General features: G+C 34.0%; 1 protein-coding gene across 21 annotated transcripts in view; it reads left to right on the forward strand.

Annotated features, from left to right (window-relative positions):
• The window catches only part of TRIP12 (thyroid hormone receptor interactor 12), a 129,378-nt gene that overhangs the window by 56,925 nt on the left and 54,166 nt on the right, over window positions 1-18,287 (forward strand). For all 21 annotated transcript variants that reach the window (XM_039855301.1, XM_039855300.1, XM_039855306.1 and 18 more), the window contains 4 exons: window positions 9,420-9,525; window positions 11,047-11,183; window positions 16,744-16,827; window positions 17,856-17,951. In XM_039855301.1, coding sequence (XP_039711235.1) covers window positions 9,420-9,525; window positions 11,047-11,183; window positions 16,744-16,827; window positions 17,856-17,951 — 423 coding nt within the window. The remainder of the gene's footprint in view (window positions 1-9,419; window positions 9,526-11,046; window positions 11,184-16,743; window positions 16,828-17,855; window positions 17,952-18,287) is intronic.

Consider the following 18,287-nt stretch of genomic DNA (forward strand, 5'->3'; position numbering starts at 1 on the left):
AAATTACCAGCAATGATTCTTAACATTTTGAGGCTCAAAAAAAGATATTAAATTTTTTAAAAAACGGGTTCCCAATTTTAAAAAAAAATTAAATGGGAATGAGTATCATTGGCCTTCTTAGGCTTTGCTTGTTTTATGTTACATTGTTGGATTTGAACCAGCCATGGTATGTATTTTTGTATGCCAGGTTAGAATAAGAAGTAATTTAGCCAAATTCTGTTTTCCTGAACTTACATGTAAATTAGTGAAAACTCTTTTATATTTGAGCTTCTGTATTCTGTAATATCTTTGACATTTTTGATTATAAAATCTTTGTTATTTATAAAAAGAATAATCCAGAAAATATTAAAATGTGCAAAGAAGAATAATACAAAACCACTTAATTCCATCACTAAAGACTACCTCTTTCCTTGTGTGTTTATCCTGCTATTTTTTAAAAATATTTATCAATGCTTAAACACAGCTTTAAAGTCAAGTCATAGAACATTTATTATTAAGAAACAATAGTCTTCCTGCCACATTGTCCTTCCCCATTGCTGATTATTTTGGTACTTACTTGAGTGTCTCTGAATTATGTGCTCAGATGTCTGCTTGTTGATTTTTTTCACTGCGAGCATTATTGCATGTCTTATGTCAGATTTACACCACCTGTTCACCCACCAAACATATACTGTACATACTTCTCATTTTCCCAGTCATGATTGGCACTCACTGTTTATATGGCTATATGTAAATGCTATTTAGAGTCATGTAGGAACTTTTCCCTTCTTACACATTTTTGTTTTTTCTGAATTTAGTAATTTTGTCGTTGTCTTCCTTTTCTGTGAGCCTGTCACTTAACTCCACAAACTCGACTGCTAATTGTTTCAGTCTTTACTCATTCTGTCTACATGTATCTGCTTCAGTTTAAGAAGAAAAGAGGACTCTGATGGCTGCTCTGTTAAGCCTGGTTACACTGCCTTCGGCCTCTGCATTTTCTTCAGTCCTTCCTGTTTCCAGATTCCACATCTTTCTTGGTTTAGTATTTCATTTTGGTGACATGTATCTTTCACTTGCTTTTTAAGAAAAAGTGCTTCTGAAATTTTAAAAAGCTTTTTAAATTTTTCAAACTTTAAATGTCTGAAAATGTGTAACCTTGATACTTGTTTGGCAGATTGAATATAGAGTTCTGGATTCGAAATCATTTTTCTTCAGAATTTTGACAAAAAAAATTATCTTTTAGCTTTCAATACTACAAACATTCTGATTCTTGATCTGTTGTATATGTAACCCATTTTCGGGAAGCTTGCAGATCTTTACCTCCATTAGTTAGAAATGTCATGATATTGTTATAGCTGTGGGTTTGTTTTCATTTGTTAGGGTGACCAGCAGCCCTGGTTTCCCTTGGGTTTGGGGCATTCCCCAAGACTCAACAACTTTCAGCCTTAAAACTCATAGTTCTAGACAGACCAGGATGGCTGGCTGGTCACTCCGCCCCCGCCCCCAGCCCTTCTCTTTGTTATTTTGGGTGATTGTTCTCTTGTAAGGTCCTGATCTTTTTGTTCTTGATTTCCTTTTTTTGGGGGGGGGTTCTGCTTTCTGGTAGATTTCATCAACTTCCAACCTTTCTGTTGTTTTTTTGGTTTTTTTTTTTATGCTGACTGTCTTGCTTTTCATTTCATTTTTTTTTATGTTTGCTGTCTTTCATTTCAAACTTTTAATTTGTTCTCATTTTCTTTTTATTGTGGACACATTTCTTTTTTTTCTTTTCTTTCTTTCTTTTTTTTTTTTTGAGGACATTCCGAATGAGTTTTCTTTGTTGCACAGTCCTCTAATGTAGTTATTTTGTGGGGGAGGTTGAGTTTGCTTCGATTTTGGCTTTCATACTAAGAATTTTCTTCAGATTTTGGTAACTCCTAGTTGATTCCTCATACTAAGTGTAAGGGGACCAAAAATCTTAATTTGTAAGCTCTGAACACACAAACAAGATTTGGCTGAGATTCACTGTCTAGTGTACTCGTTGGTTTATTCATTATAAAATCTCTATCATTAGGTTTAGATCTTTGGCGTGGGGGAAGGAGGGCGCTGGTAAAATTCCATGGGGAAGATTCCTTCAAACTCCTGCCTGGAGGTGAAGGCCTAACTACTAAGAGTTCTAGTGGCTGAGCCGGAGAAGAGGGCTAGGAAAGAGGCCATATGCCATGCATTGCATGTGTTCATACTTGATCCCGCCCTCCCTCTCATTTTTGGTGTGGTACATCTATTTGCAGTTATATGCTTTGAGAATTTATTTTGTACTTTGTAAAGAATAAAGATCTTGTGTTTTGCTGCCTCGGCTGTGCAAAGGGGGAGGGGATCTGACTGCTTCATAAATAGCCTATCAACTAATCCTTACTAGTTTTAACTCTGAAGTCTGTCCATAGTACCAGGTACCATCAGTTCCTGAACCTTTGTGGGATTCTGAGTGTCATTCTAATTGGTAGTTTATCTCTGTTTTCTAGCTTCAGTTTTCTGGACTTGCCAGTGCATTTAGCACTGGAATTTCTGCTTTTCATCTTCTAAATTGTGTTGTAATAATAGTCTCTTCCATTCTTCCCATCCTGGTGGATTTATGCGTCAGATTCTTTTAATGCTATTTTAGTGGAGTTTCATAAGAGGACAGAAGTGAATGCTTGTGTGTTCAATATTCTGTCTTTACCCAGAAGGCAGTCACTTTTCTATGTATATGCACATACTTTTTCAAAAGTAGGAGCTTGTTCTACGTGAACAGTAGTTGTTGGTTTTGTGTCTGTTGTAAGCCAGGCTCCATAGCAGACACTTGACATAAGTTTCATCCTCATGATGACAGAATAAGGTAATAATCCATATTTTAGATATGAAGAAACCAAAGTGCTTTATCTGCCTAAACTCTTACTAATAGACATTTTTTCTTTTTAAAGTATAAATTTTATCATTTTTAATAGCCATATATGGATGTACCTTAATTTAGCCCATTCCCAACTAATGGGCATTTATATTCATCTAAGTTTTTTAATTGACTATAGCTTCGTAATTTTGCATAATTATTCTTTTGTTGGGTCACTGGTTATGATCCTCTGAAATACCGTTGTATGTTTTAATTTGCCCCTAGAAATATATGAATTTACGTTCCCACTAGCAGTATGAAAATGCCAATTCACATCCTCATTAACTAACTCTGTGTTCCTGCAGTTTTTATTATGATACTGATGTTTATTTAACCGTTCCTTTTTACTGGAGATTTAGCTCTTTTCCAGTTTTTTTATTATCATAAATAATGCTTAGGTTAACATCTGTACATTGTTAATTTTTAAATTCATATTGACAATACATGAAATTGCTGTGCTTTGACTTATAACTACACATTTGGTTTAGAAAATTCCATTTGGGATTTAGCTCACTGTAATCTTCAAAACTTTTATTCCTACTGAGTGATTTTAAAATAAACGTATATGATCCTTTTTTATATGATAGATTACTTTTCATTTTGTGAATTCATTTTACCAAAATAGCCATTAATAAAGATGTATAAACTTGAAAGTAGACAATACCAAGTTTTACTGAATTCTCATGATTCTGTGCTGGCTGAAGGAATCAAGAGCTAGTTACTAAAACTATACGCATCATTAATTAATTCTTTATTAGGTCCAATTTTTCCAGGGAAAATGGTGCTATTACATGATTCTAAATTGAACTCCTCATGTGTGGTAATAGTCATGTTATTCGGTGCTTTTTTTCTTCCTTTTATGAATTAAATAGGAGTGGTTCTGAAAACTCTTTGAAATAGATTTAACATGTAAATACATGGTTACTTAATATAATTAATTGTTAGCTCTTTGCTTTATTAAAAAATTGGGGATTGTGTTTTAAAGATCAATCATAGTCATCCTTTGATACTTATATATGTAAATGAATTATAGCATTTTCTGGATAGTCACCCTCGTTTTAGGTTGGTATGTGTACCTTATATTGGTTCGTCTACTCCATTTTAAAATGGAGATGTATTTACTGTCTAGGAATATGACAAAAACTGTAAGTTAAAAAAATTAAGAGACAGTATTCCAGAAAAATTAGTACTGAAACTTGTACTACTAAGATTATTGTTTAACCTCAGGTATTGTTTTTCTTTTTGAAACAAAGGACATTTTTGTTGTTTTGGAGAGTTTTTAAAAAATTTGACTGATTTTCAAAATTTAGGCAAGTACTTATACTGTTTTTTTTTTTTTTCTCAAAGTTATTAAACATTTTCTGTAAAGGGCCATATAGTAAATATTTTAGGTTTTACTGACCACATACAATCTCTGTCACATCTTTTATTATAACTCTCCATAAATGTGAAAACCATTCTTAGCTAGTGGGCTGTATAAAAACAGGCCGTCAGCCAGATTTGGCCCACAGACTAAAGTTTGTTGACACCTACTCCAGAATAAAAATTTTTATGCCCTATTGGCTCAATAATCAGAAGATTTGTGTTTACATGTGATGGATATTCAGTCAAAATTAAATGGAAAGCAGTTCACATCACATGACTGATAAAGCCAAGAAATTGGCTAGCTTCAGGCTTGGCTGCATGCAGGAGCTCAAATGAAAATGGCTTTCTCTGTCGCAATCATTGTGATTTATGAACCCCTCATTCTCACACCCCTAAAGAATACTATCTAATCATTTATATATCAGCTTGTAAGAAAGTCCCTTATTTCTCCTTGGGTCATGTGCCTATCCTTAAAGGGATCGTTGTGGTGGAGGGCAGAGAGGATGGTGATTGTAGAATTGTAATTGGAGGTGATTGAAATAGTCTGGCCAGTTGGAGTCCCACTTGTTTAGGAATTACTGTGAATGACAGTTCCATCAATACCACATGGAAGAAGGGATAGGAAATAGCTCCTCAGAAAATTTTTTCTTTTTTAAAGGCAGGGTACTCAAAGGGTTGCTGGACATTATACAGTAGATGTCTACTTCATCATCTGTTAATGTCACTTTGTAATGACTATATAAGTTGGAGAATAAAAACATTCATGTATTTGAATGAAGTCATTGTTCATTGAATAAAGGTGTTAGGTCAACCTTTCTCCTTCTGCTTGATTTTCAAACAGCTTGATCAGATACATTGATATTCATGTTTACTTTGACTCCTTTTACAGCGAAAGGAATCTTTACGAAATTGGACAAGTTACTTATTGTGTTGCTAGAATACTTTGTTTTGGAGTGGCTATTTTTTCATTGTAGGACTTTGTAATAGGTCTGATATGTGTGTATATACCATATCAAAGATTAGCATACTATAACAGATCATGTAAGAATTAAAAGTAGAATAAAAGCATGACAGAATATGTATCACCCAGTTGTATATTGCTACTTTTAAAGTAACTTAGCAATTAAGAGTGAAGGCCTTACTTTTCCAGGGATTGGAATTGTTCCCCCTTTGGTGACCCTGGGAGTGAAGTAGGCAGGTCTTGTTACTACTTTGCTCATTTCTTCTGCAAAATGACAAACTTGGAATCATTTCATAGTTGTGTGATTTAATGAGAAATACTTTTTAAAATTTCAGATAGAAAATAAAAACCAATTCCAAGTAGAAGGGAACCCAAGAACATTTTAACTATTTTTACGCTAAGAAAGGGTCCAGAAGGCAAACTATCTAAGGCCCTCAATCTGTTGATTTTTTTTTTTAATGATTATATTTAAAAATCCAAGCCTTTAGTTGGATGCACAAGAGGTTTTATTATTTCACATTCGAATGTCACACTGCAAGGACTCATTTTTTAAAAAGATGAAGCCTTGGATTTTGAGCACATCAGTTTGGGGTTGAAATGAATGTTGAAAAGAAAGAGTAATACCCATATTGTAGAAGAACAAATCAATTAGGACTTTTAAAAGAGAAAAATACTGCTAGTTTCATCTTTATCAAAAGGAATAAATATTGTAGGAATATATTTGTAGGAATACAAATACATGTATTCTTATACCAATGTGATAAGGTCAAGAGCTTTGAATAAAGTAATATGTCTACGTGTATATCTAACCACACAAAGGCTTTGTGAATAAGCATGTGTTAATCTGATCAGTAGTATTCGGATTGCTTCTCAGAGTGGCATTATAAAAATAAATGATAAATGCAGTTTTCTTCCTTACAGACTTGGGAGGGAGGGTTATGTGGTGTAGATGTGTTTTTTTTATGCACATGTGTTTTAATTGGTTTTCAATAGGTTGTAGGTTTATTCTTACCATGTTTCCTCTTTTAAATACTTCTTACTTGATCAGTAGAATGAAGGAAACACATTTTAATTCTGCGAAAATACTGCCTTTTTTATATGGAAAGTTTTAAAGTTTTCTAAATGAACCAGAAAAGCAAAATTTTAATGCCTTGCCAGAAGTATGTTGAACATGTAATAGTCTTGTGTTTTGCTTTGGAGTAAGCTTAGGAATTGTGTGATTGGCTGGGTTATGCACCAAGTCAAAAATAATAAGCAAGTCAGTTAATATTTTTGTGTACGAAAAATAAGAATTATCATAACGTTGTATCAGAAAATGTTTCTTTGAAAAACTCTACAACCAGTCTAAAATTGCAAAGATAGTATATCCGAGCATTATCAATTTGCTGAATGGCCAAAGAAAGGTTAAATTATATCTATTTTCTAGAAAGTATTTGATTTAACAAACTATTTCAGCTTCAACTTTACTTTTTCCTAGAATTTATATAGTTTTTCCAAAGCTTGACTTGGTTTGTTTAGAAATGCTAAGTTTCTGATTACCAATTTGTCACCACATGTGAGATGGATGTTCCCCTGTTCCAGTTTTTGGAGGAGAGTATGTCAAAGCTAGCTTTGTCTCTCATCCTGGGCTCAGGTAATGTTACAGATAGTAGTGATACCTCTTTTCCATAGAGAGCATTATACGGAGCAGCTCCTTTACCATGAGATTGCCTTTCAGAAAACGAGATGTTTGGTGTTACTTCCTAGGTTATCAGCCTAGATGGCGTAATGTCAGTTAGCCTAACAGTCATCTGACATTATAGTATGATTATGACATCAGTTATAAATATTTTTCTATTCCGCTCTATTTGGTTCTTCTCTGCCCTACTTCTCTGTAACTCAGTCCACATCTCTTACAGTTTAACACAAAGGATGGATAAAGAGGTGGTGCACATCTACACAAAGAAATACCGTTATCACTACTCTCTAAAAAGGAATGGCCTACTAATATAATAGAGAGAAATTTAGCAACACGAATTTATCTCTAAAACACCATATGACTGCATTTATGTGAAATTCTAGAATAGCCAATAGCAGCAAAATAGCAAATCAGTGGTTGCCAGGGTCCCGATGTGTCGAGATTAACTGCAAGAGCACGAAGGAATAATTTAGAATGATAGAAATGTTGTGTGTCTTGATTGTGGTGTTGCTTATAAGGGTGAATACATTTGTCAAACTCATTGAACCCCATACACTTAAAATGAGTACATATTATCATATGGAAATTATGTTTGAATGAAGTTGTTTAAAAGAAACACCAAAGTCTTAAATAAAATAGGTCATGAGAAGTGAAGTGTAAAAAAGTTTGGTCAAAAAGTATACTGTCAACCTCAAATTAGCAATATAGCAGTAGTCCACAGTACATTAAGTTGAATATTTTATTTTGAATGTCACGAATGGATGTAAAAATTTGTGCTAGTGTTCATTTCTGTATCATGGTGTATATAAAGACGCTTTAATATTACACGAAGTGTTAGTGACAATAATACAAGGATTTTTCTAAAAGTGAATACACTTTTTTTGGTAGTTTTAATGTAATAAACACTCCTGTTTTTTTCTTCTCTAAACTGTACATTTTTTAGTCTGTTCTAACTTAGTCACACAAGTTAGAAAGATGGATGTAATTTAATATTTTGAAATATTTAAAAATTTCTGAATTTTTTAAATACTAAAAAATAATGATACTGATTAACTGACTATATTAAGCTAGCTTTATAATCCATATGCCATGTCTAGTCTTTCTGGTGGCTGGACTGTGTGTCCAGGCCAAGATAAAGTAGTATAGAGTATTATTTGATCACATCAAATAATTCTGGCAATATACTCTATAGAAAATCAACCTAAAAATAAAATAGAAACTTAAGAAACCCTGAGGCTAATCATCTTTCCCCACTTAAAGGTTTATTCTTTCATCTTTTCATGCTAGTTTGAGGAGTCTAGATAAACCTTTCACAAAAGTAATTTTGGGGAGTGGGGAAGGACCCAAAAGGTATGGTTTAGATTACTAAATGGTATGCCAACATAAAATTTTGTCTTTATAGCTTCTGTTTTGTCTTTAAAGATTCTTGAATAGATTGTTTTTCACTTGGCAACTTTCATTATATATGCTATAAGTATCGTCCCAAGTTGAATGAACTGAAGTTTTAAATTAGGAAGAGACCTAGAATCTTTTTTTAACCTATCTTTCCCAGACCCTTTACTGGTGTTTTAATCAAAATCAAGAGTAAAGAATTTCTTATCTTTCCACTTTAAAGAAGTTGAAATAGTTTTAAACTTCTTGGGAAAAAGTGATCTGGAGAATTGTTAGTGTACAATTGATTTGAAAAAGTTAACATCTATTTAAGATGATGCCACAATTCTAATGGAAAGAATGCTTGTTGACTTCGGAGGCCTTTCACTGTTTGGAGGTCATTTGTTGATAGAGAACACACTGCCCAGTATTTTGTCATGTATGATGACATCATTTGGGGAGGAGGAGGGTAGATGGATGTTCTCATGGCTTCCCCATTGTTCATAAAATAGTAATAAACTTTAAATGCTATACCTTTTTTGAATCTGTTAACTCTGTAAAGGTATTAATTAGCTTCCAGAATAAGCTGTAAAGTTTGTTTGATTGATCCCACCCCAATTATACAGTATTCTGTTAATTGGATTTTCTAATAACCTTCGTTCAAATTTATATTTCTTGCTGATGGGTGGTGTAAAGAAAATAAAGCATTTGTTCTTTCATTGCCTTATATAAACCAGGTGAAATGGGACAGTGTAAAGACAATGTAATAAAGGGTTAAATGATGTTTAGTAAAGTTCCAAAATAATATGATGTACAAAAGACCTTTTGGCTTTAGTGGAGAAAAGTAGTGGAGGAGTAGAAACATGGCAGGAACTTTTAAAGGGAATGGTTGAGAGAAGAGGGACTATCATTTACGGTGTAGGATAACTTGAGTCAAGGTTGAGCCAAAGTGAGAAAATTCAGCCTGAATGTGAACACTTACCCACAAGTGTGGTACTTATGGGAATGCCTAATAAGTACCACATTAACTTTTTGCATGTGAAAGGCCAGGGAAGATGCGGTAGGCTTTTGACCAGGGTGATGACCTGAAGAATTTTGTAATTTTTAATTTTAGGTAACATCTCTTTTTAAAATTTTACTTTTGCATTTCACATATATAGGTTTAAGAAAATCTACCAAGAAGCGCAGTGAATCCCCACCTGCTGAGCTCCCCAGTTTGAGGCGGAGCACACGCCAAAAGACCACGGGCTCCTGTGCTAGTGCCAGGTAATAATTTGGGGTGTCCCAGTTCCTGACTTGTTTATTATCTGTGTTTAGTTTTCATTAAAATCCTTAACTTTGTAAGTTTTTTTAAATTATTAAAATTTTCAATTGAATATTAAATAAATTTATTCTAATATAACTGGTATTATTTTGGTGAATTCTTTCCCAATAGTAGTTTACATATTTTTGCTGTTTTAATCATACTAGGTTTTTTTGACAGTTATCCTTTACCGTTTCCTCTGTTGCTATATTATTTTCACAGTTATTGTCAGTAATTAGATATTGGTTGTTTTCGAAGTTCCATTGTGCCAAATAAATCTCTATGAGCATTTTTATGCGTATTTGGGTTAGTTTTTAAAAGTCGCTAAATTTCCCTATAGTGTGATTCATGGATCAAAAGGGATGCCTGTTTTAATGGCTGTAACATTGGCTAATTAGTGTCTAAAGGTGTTGGCACTAGTTACTGAGTTTAATGGGTGAGGGGGAGAGATGTACTTAATTTTCATTTTGTATTACGACACCTACCCCACAAGGAAAAATGTAGGTTTTGTTCATATTCTTTCATTTCTTCCAATTCTCCTTTCTCCTAGTTGCTGTTTTGGAGCTCATTTTCTAGAAATCAACTACCTTTGATGTGATACCCGTATATTAGTTTACATACTTTTATCAATTGGTAATTCAGCGCCTTCAATTTTGTGTCTACTGCTCCTTTCCTGGGCAGCTTCTAATTTCACTGTCGTTTGACTTTAGTCTAAAACATTTCTTTAGAATTTCCTAAGGTAATTTAGGGAGCTGCTGTTTAAACAATATCAAGTTATAGTGATTTGAGAACTTTTTTTTCTACCTGATTTGCTTACTGATTTGTCTATTAAAACAAAAAGTCATCATCAATAAAATGTTATCTGTTTCATGAGAGATAATCACTTTTTTCCATATCTTATACTATGCCTTCATCCTAAATAAGTATCTCCCTAATTGTCATCTGTATTTATTTATAGATGTTAAATCTTCATAAACTAAAGATTTATTTTAAAGGATGGAGCTATTGTCCATTATTAAGACAGTTATTTTTTGATGATTTAAGTAATCTGAAACTTAGGTGATGGGGATTTTCCCTACCTTTTCCTCTCCCCCTTCCCTCCCCGCTTTGTCAGGTATCAATCCAAAAGTCTGTATATTGATTTACTGTTTACCGTGGAAGGTAGGGATCTATTGTAAATGAGTTGAATTGTCTCTGTAGAAGGAGTCTCTTTTCCATTTAGCTGGAAGTTTAAAAATCATTTCTGTCTGTAAGGATGACAACAGCTCATAGCAACACAAAAGCTTGTATTGTGAATGTAATATATAACTTGGAAGAATTTTAAGTATACAGAGTCTTGGTTGTTATCCATAGCAATTTTCTGCAACAATTTTTATGTAAAAGAAGAAACTGGCTTTGTGCTCCATTCATTGGAGCTTTGTGCTGTGTGTTCATTGCTCCTGGTCACTGGCAGTGCTGCCTATGATGGCATTTTTCTGTTGTAGTCGGCGAGGCTCTGGCCTGGGCAAAAGAGGAGCAGCTGAAGCTCGTCGGCAGGAGAAAATGGCAGACCCTGAAAGCAACCAGGAGACAGTAAATTCTTCAGCTGCACGGACGGATGAAATTCCCCAAGGAGCTGCAGGTAGGTTGGCACTTCTTATCCCTAAAATGCATCTGTGTCTCTTACAGGTTTATTTAGAGATTAATTACTTTTTAGGTGTACCAAATAGAAGGAAAGAGAAGGGGCAGAAAGATCTGCTAGATATCTTACCCTCAAATGAAGTTTTCGCTCTCTTCTGTTTTACTTCATAGATTTGGTTTTTTGATTAGTTGGATTCGGTTGTTGTTTAATCCTTTTCCAAATCCAAATTTGTATTTATTACATTCAATGGGCTTTTTTAGGAAAGTGTAAGTTTCTGTTTAAGCTCCTTATATATTGACGAGCACATTTAATAGTTGCCCATTGACTGTTGGAAAAAATTTAAATTCATAATAAAAATTAAGGATATGGTATCATTCACTTCATACATGTGTAAATTTTAATTTAAACTGTTATAATTTCTAAAATATACTAAGTATTTATTTTGAATCTAAGCAACTTCAAGAATACTATTTATATTTTTACGGGCTTCTTATTTTTATTCTTGTTTTCTTAGTACAGCAACAGTTAAGCCACCACTCCCCTCTGCCCCCCTTTCAGCTTTAAACATGTATTCTTTACCAATACCAGAAGGCGGCTAATAACTTCAACGTTAACTGGGGCTAACAGGCTTTTAAATGTGGCTTGCTCTTGACATTTCTTATTAGCATTAAGATCCAGTACAAAAATGTTTTAATTCATTATTAGGAACATAATGGGTATGTATGATGCCCTTCAACCAGGATGATACACATAGGTTTGGGTGTAGGCATATATGTTGCTTCCTTGAACAAAATTTTTTCATGTGCAACTGTGTAATATTAAAATATGTGCTAGTTTATTGCCTGTGGTTGGTTGATCATATGTTATAGTTTTCTAGGAAGGTTCTGGGTTGCCCACTACTGTCCATGTTTTATGACTTTTTCTCAGCTTTCTGTCCAGCTTAACATTTTTAACCACTGATCTTCAATTTTATGTGATGTTACTTGCTGAACTTACAGCATCTGTTCTGGTGGGACGGGACTTTTTTCCTGTACCTTTTTCCTAGAATAGTTTTTCTGAAGGGTTAAATGGTAGATTTGGGGGAAAATACAGTCCATTGCACATGCAACTCATTGAAGCTTTTTGTGATACACAGCCTACCCTTCCCAGTGTTCTAATGTTTATTTCAAGTCTGAATATCTAAGTGGGGCAATTCCCATATGGATGACAGAAATGGAGCTGCTGAGTCTGTTAAAGTGGACTCATTACAGTAATTACAATAGCTAACAGGAGTGTACACTCTTGCAGACACAATATTAAGCACTTTACATATATTTTCATTTAATATTCAAAACAACCTGCTGAGATGGGAGTGCTGTTATCCTCATTTTATAAGTGAGGAAAACCCGAAGTACATAGTGGTTAAAGTTGCCTTGGGTTACAAATTAGGATGTGTCTCTCAAATCGAGGCCTTACAAAATTGCACTTTTATAATGGCTGTGTCCTTCTGCTTCCTTAGCATTACAAGAGTTTAATTCATATGGATATAATTGGAGGCTGGAATGAGGGGGTGGTGTGTAAAATTGTGTTCCCTGGTATATTTACTTAAGAGGATAAAAGCTTCAAGGAATTAGGTTCTTGAGACTGCCCTCCTAAACACTCTATTGTGTTTCATTGTCATTCGTAATTGAAATCACAGTGTGATCCAGGTATTTTCCAAGTTTGTGTAAAAGATGCATGTGGCAACATTCACTGGTATTAGAGCAGCACGCTAGCTTCATTTACACTTTGGAGGCCGGACCCCTGGATCCTAAAGGAATTCTGCCAGCTCACTAAAGTACTAGGGAAACAGGCGATTTACTTACTAGCTTTATATTAAGTTCTTCAGTGTAATGTGCTTCGGTTTTGTTTTCACTTAACAATTGACAGACAATATTATATTTGTTTCAGGTGTATAAACCAGTGAAATGTGCTTTAGTTTCTCAGTATGTAAAATTGGAATTTAAAGAAAAATAAAACCCTCTAAGTTAGTGTAGAGTATAAATCAACGATGGCAACAGCATCTTTTGGCAAGTATTCATTCTCAGATAGCTCTTACACAGTTGGTATAAGTTTTCCTTCATTTGAAGCATTTATTTTGAAATAATATTTTTACTAATTTAAAGAGGTTGATAATAACATCTTTAGTGTTATTTATATATTCATTTTTTCAGTGCTTATTTTTGAAGATCATATCTTCTTGACCTACTTTAGTGGAATCATTGAAATAAGCTTTTTTTTTTTTTTACTAGTAGTTATTAAAGCATTGCTCCACCCTTGCTGTGATGTCACCCTGACTTTGACAGTGTTGTTGACACTTAGGAAAGTTGGTTGATAATGGTTTCCCTGCTGGGTCACTCTGAAGTTTACTGTGATGGAGACTCAACCCCTTCAGCTTTTATAGAAGTAATGCTAGCTCTTGAAGTTGAAGAGTGTTATCCACATTGTCCCAAGAGTTAAGGGTTTAGTTTTAAGCTTCATCAGAACTGTGCACTCCTTTATCATGCTGATACAGTCTTGGAAATACTATAGATAATAAAGTGGAGAATCAAGTATTCTTTACACCTGCAAAACAATCAAATAGTAACAAAAAATGTTCTGGCCACCTACATTTTGCATTGAGAATCTTAATTTCACAAGAACAGAGTCAGATTGTAAAAAGAAAGCAACTCAGTTTTGTAAATTTTTCTCGCCTTAACTACTTTTGTTTAGTACGACTACAGATCTGATTGTTACCCTATTACCTGATACAGGGCCCATATAAGGCATAATTACATTTCTAACAGCCATTCTGGCCTTGCTCAAGAGTTTTCATGACACTCTAAAAAAAGTCTTGCTGTTGCTTCTTTAGGTAAACCCTTACTGGTTCCTGTCATGTAAAATTGAATTCTATCCGCATTCTAAAATTTTGTCTTGTTTTCTGCATAAGAGGTTGCAAATCTTGAAGTGTAAAAACTTGGAGCTCCATAATAAAATTCTTGTGTTCTGATTTAAACAGCAAAATTCCCCTACTGTTTTTGTTCAGCTGTGTATTGGAAACTGTCTTACATGGTGCTGTGAAGATATGCTAAGACTAGATGGGAGAGATGCCAATTTAAACGAAAAAAAGATCAACACCTCTTAAAATCTGGCATTGGATTTTCTCTGCTTGGTAGTCTCATTTTTATATTTCTGTCTATGGACAGGTCTTGTGCATGTTGTCCAAGGAAGTTTGACGACTTGATTAAAGTACTTTGTCAGTGACTCTTATTGATTGATTACATTTCCTTACCTGTATGATTTTACTAAGAGCTACCCACAGACTAAGCTAGTTTGGTTTATCTAATTTTGTAAAATCTTGCATAGTGTGAGCTGTGGTAGAGAGAAGCTTAATACTTGCGGTAATAAGACTGGCAAAAGATCTTTTCCTTTGGATCCTGTAACTGATTTCTGTCAGAACCGATATTCAACCTCCATTCAAATCAGAATATCACTGCCCTTTTTTGCAGTGGTTCTGTGGCATTCTTGAGGTTGGGACCCTGCTATAATAGTTTTAGCAACTCTTTTTATTATGTGCTTTTACAAATTTTATCTTGGTTAATGTGTCTGTGGCAGTGCAGTTTGAGATATTCATTATTATGTAAGTCATTAGATTCAGATGTTTAAAACTTTAAAATTTAATTGTAGATTGTAGATCTATAGAACGTTTGAAAGTAAACCAGTAGACCTTCGATAAACTTAAAAAACCAACGTTACCTTTCAAGCGAATATTTGTTTTTTCTTTTAAAAATGTATGATTCCAGAGTATGTTTTTAAGAAAACCAACTATTTTATCAAAACTTTGTGTTTGCTTTCCACATGATTGGAAGAATTTTAAAACAAGTTTAAGAGCCATTTTAACAAATTCAGTTGTAGTTGAGCCCCTATGACAGTTTGTTAACAAGGTTTCTGTATAATATGAGGAAGCAGCTGTACTTGAATTAAAAATTAGTACTGAAGAATATATTTAAGGAGCTGATAGAGTTCAGTTCTTAAGAGTACAACCTATAAAGTCAGACTGCGTGGGTTCGATTCTCTGATCTGTTGTTAGCTGTCTCACCTGGGGCAAGTACCTGCAAAGTCACTAAGCCAGTTTTCTCCTGTGCATGATAAAGCTTGCTTATAATGCCTCTTTGTATGTCTAAGGAAACACATAGACACAGCTTGCATATCACAAACATTTAATGAACGTCACCTCTGAGTAGTTATAGAGTACAGTTATTGGTTATCTCCTTTTTCTTCAGAAGTGTAAATTTTGCTAAACTCCTGTACCCTTTAATAAGTATTTCTGGTTAGCCTGTAATTCTCAACCACGAGATTGCTAACATTTTCTGTAAAGAGTCAGATAGTTGATGTTATAAGTTTTATAAAGGCTCTATTGGAACTACTCAACTTTGTAGGTGTAGTATGAAAGCAGCCACAGACAGTATGTAAGTGAATAAGCTTGGCTATGTTCTAATAAAATTTTATTTACAAAATGATACGCTGGACCGGATTTGGCATGTCGGCCAGTTTACTTTCTTCTGTTCTTAACCATACATTTTCCCATGATTAAAGAAAAAATCCCAGTGAAATGATAGAAAATAATCAGTGAGGTATGAAAAAAAGCATTATGAAATATACAGTTAATAGTTGGTGTATTAGCATCTTTTTCTTCACAATAGCTCTTTAAATTCACATTACCCATGTGCCTCTTTAAACAATAATGACAAAGATATTCTTCCTGGCTTGCATTCAGTCATTATTTGTCAGTTTTACAGTGCTTAAGGTACTGTAGATGGTGTGGTCATATATAGATTAAATCTATATAAAAATATGTTTTAGGACTCAACAGACACTATATTCCGGCTAACCTTCTTCAGGAAGATAGTTTCATCTCCTGGTCAGATTCATGACAGAATCAATCTTTATTTGCCTAGACTGAATTATTGGTCGAGTTAGCACTTCATTCCGATAGTAGCATCCTTCTGAATCTGAACTCTTCACTCTACTTTTGTTTTGACATCTTAGTAGCCTGCTCCTTTGTTTGTAGTGACTTGCAGTCATCTTCAATATTTTGTCCTGGAAATAAAAAGTATAATCTACACACACTCTTGCAATTAAAGAAAACAGATAAATGATTTGATCAAGACTACAGTCTAGGAATAAAGCAAACTGAAGAAGGCACACATCCCCAGGGAACATTTCTCTCAGATGTTAGTTTTGCTATTACCTTTGTTACTAATTGCCCATCTGTTAAATATCAGTTGTTTTAGCAGTGTTATCTCCATGGACCTGTGAGAGAGGAGTTCAGGACAATACTTAATTACGCTCGTTTAACACTGAGATAGTTGAGCCATCTTTTTGTTCCTAAAAGCTGCAGCACGAAGTCTAGAAGAGCAGCAGAGTGTGCATTGGGCAGACATTTAATTGCCTTTACTCATTGTAATGTGTAAAACGTTGCTTTCCTTTTTTATGATAAACTAGAGGTAATAACTTTAAAAGTTCTTCTCCTAATCCTTATTTATTTATTTTTTCTTTGAAGCCTCTAGTTCTGTTGCAGGAGCTGTGGGCATGACCACCTCTGGGGAGAGTGAATCAGATGATTCCGAGATGGGACGATTACAAGGTAAAGAGTTGGAGCTTATAAGAAACCATTCCCATGGGCTGCCTGTTACTGCTCTTCTTTGTTGGAATTAATGTAGATAAGCTTATTTGAACGTAATCTAGCAATACCTCTACCTCTGTAAAAGCTGCTTATTTAGTGGTGATTTGATGATTCAAAATTGGCAAATGTTCTCCTGGCTCTTCATTTTACTGTTTAACTAGACAAATTCTTATATATTTATTTTTTATGTTTTTAAATTTTTCTTTATTGTAGTCACATATGTAGCTAGTAATAAATTAAGGAAGATCTTGAAAAGGAGAGATAGCTTAATATATTGTTCTCTGGTACCTAATAACAGTACATCTAGCGTGGTGCTTTTTTTTTTTACCATGTTCTTTTGTATTAAATCACCTGTTTTAAAATGAACATAAAATGCATACAGAAACTTCAGGTGTTTTAATGTTGTAAGTCCTTCTTTGTATGTATGTGTTTTTTAGAAGTGGGTGGGTATTTTTACCATCTTCAAGTGGTTGATTTCAAATGTTAGGCTTACAAGAAACATTATTTATAAGTTTTAGATTGCTTTTAAGATCCCATAGGAACTTGTAACACTCTCTTTTTGACTAAAACTCTCATGAACGCAGTTTTTCTCACTTTTTTGGAACTGATAAAAATATTCATATGTATTTAGAGGCTCTCATGACCAGTATTTGAGAATATCAGAGGAAGAACAGTGTAGAGATTTAATGTAATTTCAAAATAAATGTTTTCATTGGGTTTTAGTTGGACCATTTACACAGTTCTACTAGCGCTGATATTTAATTCCATAAAACCGTAAGATGCCTCGGAGTTGGCACATGGATGTTATAACTTACTAATTACATTAATATATAAGAATGGCCTTGAAAGTTTAATGTAGTGTCTCTTAAAGTTCAAAATGGAAAATAACATTGTTTAACTCAATTATGTAAGATGAAGCAGTTGCTTGAGATTTTTAGATAATATCAATTGCATTAACAACTCACCCATTTCTGCTCGTTTCTCTTTAGCTCTGTTAGAAGCCAGGGGTCTTCCTCCTCACCTGTTTGGCCCTCTCGGTCCTCGGATGTCACAACTTTTCCACAGAACAATTGGAAGTGGAGCTAGTAAGTAAATGCTTTTAAAATTTGCCCTCCCCCCCAAATCATTAATAATTAGCTGAGTGCTGTCTTTGTTGTTTACCTATTGATGTAAGGAGATTTTCATGTAAGAAAATCTAAGATTTTCTTATGTACTTTTATTTTTGATTTGGATTGGAATCATTTTGAATTGGAATCATTAGAAAACCATCCAAAATTTATAGCAAGATTGACTCTGTGTTTTTTGAACTATAGAAGAATAAAGAATCTCAGATGATTACATTGATTATTATAGCATCTGATTGCATGATTTGCAGAGTTTTGTATCTTGAGTTTTTTATGGTATAATAAAATTTAGCCCAT

Source organism: Pteropus medius, unplaced genomic scaffold (genome assembly GCF_902729225.1).
Source record: "Pteropus medius unplaced genomic scaffold, Ma_sr-lr_union100, whole genome shotgun sequence".
Lineage (NCBI taxonomy): Eukaryota > Metazoa > Chordata > Mammalia > Chiroptera > Pteropodidae > Pteropus > Pteropus medius.